General features: G+C 40.0%; 1 protein-coding gene across 1 annotated transcript in view; it reads right to left on the reverse strand.

Moving 5' to 3' along the window:
* Positions 1-1,781, reverse strand: part of BBOX1 (gamma-butyrobetaine hydroxylase 1) — a 29,655-nt gene extending 27,874 nt beyond the window's left edge. The window contains exon 1 of the mRNA XM_005150577.3: positions 1,380-1,781. Within this exon, the coding sequence (XP_005150634.3) occupies positions 1,380-1,754 (375 nt within the window). The 5' untranslated portion in view covers positions 1,755-1,781. The remainder of the gene's footprint in view (positions 1-1,379) is intronic.
* Between the last annotated feature and the right edge of the window lie 5,253 nt (positions 1,782-7,034).

Here is a 7,034-nt window from a genome sequence, read left to right on the forward strand (position 1 = left end):
GGAGCTGCATTTAGTAGAAAGAGGAGAATCACAGAAGCTGGCACATGTCACTGGGGACAGCGCTTCACCACAACTCAGGAGAGAGCAAAAATATCTTCCAAAACACTGACTGCTTGTTGAAATAGAAAAAGGACAAGATGAATGGGCAGAAAAGAAATGCCAGGAGAGAAATCCCCTAGTGTTGTAGTCTTCCCACTTTCAAATAAACGTTTAAAAGGTGTTGGATTTTAATTCTTGGGAAAAAAAATTAGGGAAAGCAACCATGTGGCTTGGCCTGCCATGATCTGAAAGAGCTGTGTGTGGCTGAATTCTGAAGGATGTTGAGTAGGTATCAATTCCCATTTCACATAATTCCCCTTGTACACAGGATGGTGAAAAACCAGTATCAGTTTAGGATTAGATTGTGTTTCATCAGTTCCTGAGTATAAGTGGAAGCAGACTATCCCTTTACTATAATAATACATTTGCATATTCAAATAATGAATTTACACAGCATTAATTTTGGCAACAAACAACCTGCGAGATCAGAATTCCTCAGTACAGACCCTAACCCAATGCCTGAGTCTATGCAAACTCATCCTGCAGCAATGCTGCTCCAGCTGCTCCAGGGTTGACTGATGCATCTTTAACATGCTTAAAACATCTTTAAGTATAAAATGAAGAAAATGAGTTTGCAATATCAAAGGACCCATGTACTGCTTTTAATAACACCTATAAAATCTAAATGATACATTATATTTTTATATGGCAGGAAAGATTAAAATTCATAGGGAGGGCATTTCCTGTCCTCTTCTGCCCTATAGCCTCATTTTTTTCACAAACAAATGTTAATGTAAGTAGGTAGATACAGATACAGACACTAGGCCAACTCTGAATATTGGGTCCAACTTTGGTTTGAGTGCTTGCTCTATAATGAAATCTTTTGCACATTGGAAATTATCTAATAAACTGATATTTTTGTTATGGATTAAGATCATCACTTTGCCATGTGTTTTTCTGATTTTTAAGCCATTTATTTACAGAATAAAGTGGGGGGAAATGTGTAAGTGTAATAAAATGTGTGGGGAATGTCTGTATTTTCATTCCAACATCTGGTGATGAAGAAACATAGAGCAGACCTTTAAAAAGCACAGTTACAGTCTGAAAACTAAAGCCTGTGTTTTTGCAGCCTCTGCATAGTATCTATAAAGAGAAGTTTCATATAAAGGTGGGAAGACCTGAGTTCTCCAAATTGCAGTTATTCCTAAAAGCTTTGTGAATACATGGTAGGGTTTGCAGGTAAGTAGGCTGTGATCACAGTATAACCTGGGATTGGCTGCGATTTAACAAGCACTGATGGACAAGTCTCATGGGAGGGTGAGTGGGGTTTGTCCAAATACCTTTTTCTTATCTGCCAGAGCGACTTCCTTCACCACGATGTTCACATCCAGGTCCTCGAAGAGCAGCTTGCGTGCCCTGGCTGAGTGCAGGAAGCACTGGGGACACTGGCAGTTGTCCCTCAGCCACACGCAGGGGTACCGGCTCTCGCTCCCATCCTCCCACTCCACACGGATCAAGTGACCCGCATCCAAAGCTTCCACCTTCCGTATCCCTGGATTCATGCTGAGCGGCCCAGCAGCATGGGGCCCCTGAGCAGCGTGATGCCAAGTGTTCCCAGTGAGCAGGGTCCTGCCCTTGTGCGCTGGCAGCAGGCAGCAAGTCCTGCCCCTGGGGACTTTGGTCCTCAGCAGGACATTAGCCACTGCCCTCCACATTCTGGGTTCTTAAATGAAACTGTCAGAGGAAGAATGCCTTGGAGGAGTTCCTAAAGCACCATGAGGAGCCATTTGTTAGTGAAGGAGATGGTATAGCCAAAAAGACCATTTTAGGATGATTTTCCTCTCCCTTTCTGCTACCTAGACCTTTAAGAACATTCATTATCTGTTGCTTACTCGTTCTGAGGCACAGGGGGTGTACTCAGACCCATCTATTAAAAAAACCCTTAGTTTGGCAGGGTTTCAATTTCATTCATCATCTTGGCCATCTTTTGTTTCTGAAGGCAGTTCATTATGTGTTACACAAATAGTGTCTTTCAGAAAGACACCTCAAGATGATTTCTACAAAGCAAAAGTAGGAACTATTACCAGCCATGATCAAAAGCTAAAGCCTTAATGTACACATACCTTAATTCCTGCTGTGGGTACTACAGAAAGGAGAGCACAGAATCCACCTCCTTGCAAGGAAAAGCTTTGTAATCATGACTTTAGCTAGAGCAAGAGAGTTCTGCAAGAGCTTCTTTCTCCTTGCAAAGCCAGACTGCTTTCTACAGATACAGTCTTTTATTTAAAGCTAGCTGCATACTGTATTGCAGACAGATGATGCATCCAAATCTTAAATTAGAAAAGAACTTCTAGTCTAATTTTTTTCTTATTCAGAAAACTACTTGACCTCCCCCTGAACTAGTTAAGTCATTATGTGTATCTTTTTCTGTTGTTCTTAGGCTCACAGGGCAAAATATCGATTCCTTGCTTTGACCAAGGTCTCCCCACTTGTCTTTGCACAGGGAAAACATCAGTGGCTTCAGTATTTTGTCTCACTAAGACCTACTGGAGTTACCAATATCTAATTTTTACCTTTACTACAAGTTAGAACAATGTTATACAGAAACCTGGGGTCTGCTTTTTTTATTCAATTTCATGGAGTATAGCAAAGCTTTCTTTGGTTTGTTTGTGGTGGTACTATTGGAATCCAGTAATTATCACCTTTCCCTTGCAATGCAGCCCAAGACACAGCTACAGCTTTGTGTTACAGACTTAAACACCTTCTATCCAAAAAAGTTCATATCCAGACTCTTTTTCTTTTTATATATATATAAATACATAGAGAGACACAAATATGCATATATGTATGCATAGCTCCACCTTAATTCTAAAGCATTTTTCAAGTACTGCAATTTTTTTCCTATCTGTAAAAATATTTACACTGCAAGACCAGCTGCAGCATACTCCTGAGATTTCTTGGATAATTTGGAGGTTTCTTGGATAACCCTTGGATAAAGATGTAGTATGTTTCAGGGTTTTTAACATGCAATAATAGGACACTTACTCTAATCTCTAATCTCTCTAAAACAAAAGACAACAGCCAGAACACAATGAAGGCTTCCAATAGACAGAAACTTTAGAATATCTGGTTTAAAGAAAAAAGGAGGATGACAATTTTAACATACCCTAAACTTCTGCTACATCTGTTCTGGTTTCAGGAGAGTTCTCTGTTCAAGGTATTGGGTACCTGATGTCAGACCCACAAATACACTTAAGCAACCAAAGTATAGTTTAGATGAAAATAGAACAGTTAAAATGCAAAAACCATTGCCTAATTGCTTAGGCAACTCAGAGACTGTTGACTGTTATTAAAGTTATCTGAATCCCTTAAATGCTAATACTACCCATATCCAAGATTATGCAGCCAGAACTGAGTATCCTTGCATGTTCTCCTTAGCCAGTTCACTGATTGGTGCTCCTCTGCTTATTAGAGGGGGCAGAGGAAATTCTGAGAACTGAATATACATAATATACACCCAGCTAAGTCGTTCATTACCATATTTGTCCATAATGTATTTCATACATTCATAACATTCATCTATATCTAATAGCTCACGTACTGGTTTTGTACACAATTTTCTCATCTTAAGTGGCTTGCCAAATAATTTCAATATTATTCACATGCTTAGTTGTTTAACTAAGCAAAGGCTCTTTAGCTTCAGCATGGAGTTTATAACTACCTGGGTGCTGTATCTGAGCTTACTATAAATATTTTTATATAAAATGGCAAAAGAAAAGGGGACAGGAAATAATATTTAAGCATTTACTTTCTGAATGTCCTCAGCGAAAATTCGTCACTAAGTTTAAAGTCTTACGTGAAGCCTGCCAGATTCAAAGGGCTTCTAAGTTTCTTGGATTTTACCATTCAGTTAAGAAATCTGAATTTGCTTCTAAGAGCTTCTTCATAGCACTAGCAGTAATAGAAAACCACATTTTTTCCTATGGCAAGAAAGTGAGGTGAGTTTACTATCTTCCTATCACAGACGATGTTTAACTAATATTTGTTCACCTGGTAATGGGTAACATTCAGAAATGCATGTCAAGCAGAATCACTTCTAAATCCATGGCAGGAAGTTTTGTAAATGCTTTGGAACAAAAGGTCAAAAAAAACCCAAAGATGCAACTAATATTGCTAGATGTGATTTCTAGATAAAAGAAAAAACTTCTGGAAGCTACTGAGGTGAGATACATACAATTTTTGTTACAGAGAAAGCTGTAAGCTGAATGGGAATTTTCACCCTTGCTTGGATGTGAGAAGCAGCCTGTGCAGCAGGGCTCAACTTCAGACATGTACCAGTGACCTACACCTGAACATCATACGCACAGTTCCCAACATCCTTAACTAATAGGCGCCTGTGGATCACAATTCAGCTGACCTCAGAAACTGTTTTAGGATGAGACAAAATGAACTCTTTCTTCTGTCCACTGACCACAGAATGAGCTTCAGTGACTAGCTCCAATGTGGATGTTATGCCATGGGTTTTCATATTCAGTAAGAACCCTTCTCATGGCATTAACTTTAAGATTAGGTAATGCTTTTGTTTACAGACAACCAGTGCTATGTACAATTCACTAAACACTGTACTTCTGCAAGACCTGTGGATGGTGGCAGTCTTAAACTTTACTGCCACGAGAAGAAAGTCTACACTGCTGTCAGTGGTACGATGGCAAGTTTTGGTGTAATCAGTCGAACTTAATCACAAAGTATTCTTTCAAAACACTTCCAGTCCTATTACCCACAATCTCAAAGAGCCACTGCCTCCTGCAGAGAGGGGAGGATCTCCTTCACAGGCTGCAGCAGGAGGTTTCAATAAGTTTAGGATATGAAAAGATTCATCTGGACACTAAAATATTAATAAAAATCACTACATGTAGCTTTTTTAATATGCAAGTCTACTTGGTGTACTGTTACCCTGCCCCAAGACATAGTCAGCTCTTTCATTTATGTCTAGCTGTTGAAGTCATAGAATCATAGAATACTTAGGGTTGGAAAGGACCTTAAGATCATCTAGTTCCAACTCCCCTGCCATGGGCAGGGACACCTCACACTAAACCATGTCACTCAAGGCTTCATCCAACCTGACCTTGAACACTGCCAGGGATGGAGCATTCACAACCTCCCTGGGCAACCCATTTCAGCACTTCACCACCCTCACAGTAAAGAATTTCTTCCTTATATCCAGTCTAAACCTCTGCTGTTTAAGTTTCAACCCGTTACCCCTTGTCCTGTCACTACAGTCTCTAATGAATAGTCCCTCCCCAGCATCCTTATAGGCCCCCTTCAGATACTGTGAGGCTGCTATGAGGTCTCCACGCAGCCTTCTCTTCTCCAGGCTGAACAGCCCCAACTTTCTCAGTCTGTCTTCATATGGGAGGTGCTGATCATCTTCGTGGTCCTCCTCTGGACTTGTTCTAACAGTTCCAGTCAATGAACTTGTACCTGCATAGCACTGCTGTTAATTAGGAAAGAATCAGCTCCAGTATAATTCAGTTTGCTGGTTATGCAAGAGGAAGCATCAAAATTATTATAGCAAAAATATTTCCCTTTTAAGCATTTACTATGTAAATACAATGCAATATTTGCATCAAACTTCTGTTTCTGTCCTCTCTGTAAAGCAATGATTTGGGTTAAGCACCTACCAAGAGAAATCTTGTAACAAAAAAAAGGCTGTTTATTTTTTTTCCTTGAGTTACTCATATCATAGTATCATTATTAAAATGAAAACCCAGATGAAAATGATTATCCACTATACAAATAGCTGCTACAGCATGCCCTCTAGATTATTTTATTCTTAGACACACAAATCAGATAGATCTGCAAGTCTGGTTTTTGTCCCTTACATACAGCATCACAGCAGAAACTTCTCCCTTCAGTAGGATTTTTCTCAGTCTGAATTAGTGGGGTGGTAGAGTATTCTGAGACCACCAGCCTCCAGTTCTCCAAACCAACAACGGGGAAGGAGTAATCAACAGATCTTGCTGGAACAGCAAAGGCAGCCTGGTGCTGGCATTCCTTCTTCCTGGAGCAATGAATTACAATACATAGAGCTGTGATGAAATATTCCTCAAGCAGCAATAGCAAGCCCCTAGCTGCCACACAAACAAGAAAACCCTGTCTGATGGCTCTGCCCATTGGCAGCATGCTGTAGGGAAAGGAAAAGTGTCCATGAGCCAGACGGATTTGTCTTGAAATTGTGTGTTATTGCTGATTTCTAATTAACTAATCTTTCTTTATGTTGAATATGCATAGGACATAAAGGTGTGTCTGCAAATGGCAGTGAAGAATTCAAAGTGATCCAGAAAATCCTGCAACTGCACACTTGCTAACTACTACCTTCTTACACAACGTCAAAGAAAACATTGCTCCCCCTGTACTAGAAAGTGTAGCTATAAATGGTGGAACTGGGCAAAATGATCATTTCCATTCCTGATCATGTGCACAACTACAACTACTGGGTTATACTGCTGTTTTCCCAAAACCTTTAGGTTAAGACACAATACTAAATGCTAGAGAAATGCAGTTTTATGTCTCAAACCCCCTGGCATCCAAGACAGCTGAGCTGCTGGCAAAGGACAAAGTTTTTTATGAGGTATGCCGTGTTATTTTTGTTTTGATTTTTACATAACAGTAGGATGCACATCTCAAATCAGTGGATGCTAAATTGCCATGAAGAGTTCCAGGAGGTTTCAACCCTTTTCCCCTCAAATTTTCCAGGCAGACACTTATCTTTGTGCTGCTATTTTACCCTTGAATTTCAATCTGTACTAAACTACAGGCAGACTTACTGGTTTGCCTGAAGTTAGCGTGTTCATAATCATGGTCAAATTGGCAAGCAACTAATACTGCAAAACAAATTCTCTGCATTCTTGTCTCTAAACCACTGTCATCTGCATGAACCTGGAAGACACCATCCGTAAGTCTGCTCTCAGTTATCGGACCCTGGATTTGCATAG

This window comes from Melopsittacus undulatus, chromosome 8, assembly GCF_012275295.1.
Source record: "Melopsittacus undulatus isolate bMelUnd1 chromosome 8, bMelUnd1.mat.Z, whole genome shotgun sequence".
NCBI lineage: Eukaryota > Metazoa > Chordata > Aves > Psittaciformes > Psittaculidae > Melopsittacus > Melopsittacus undulatus.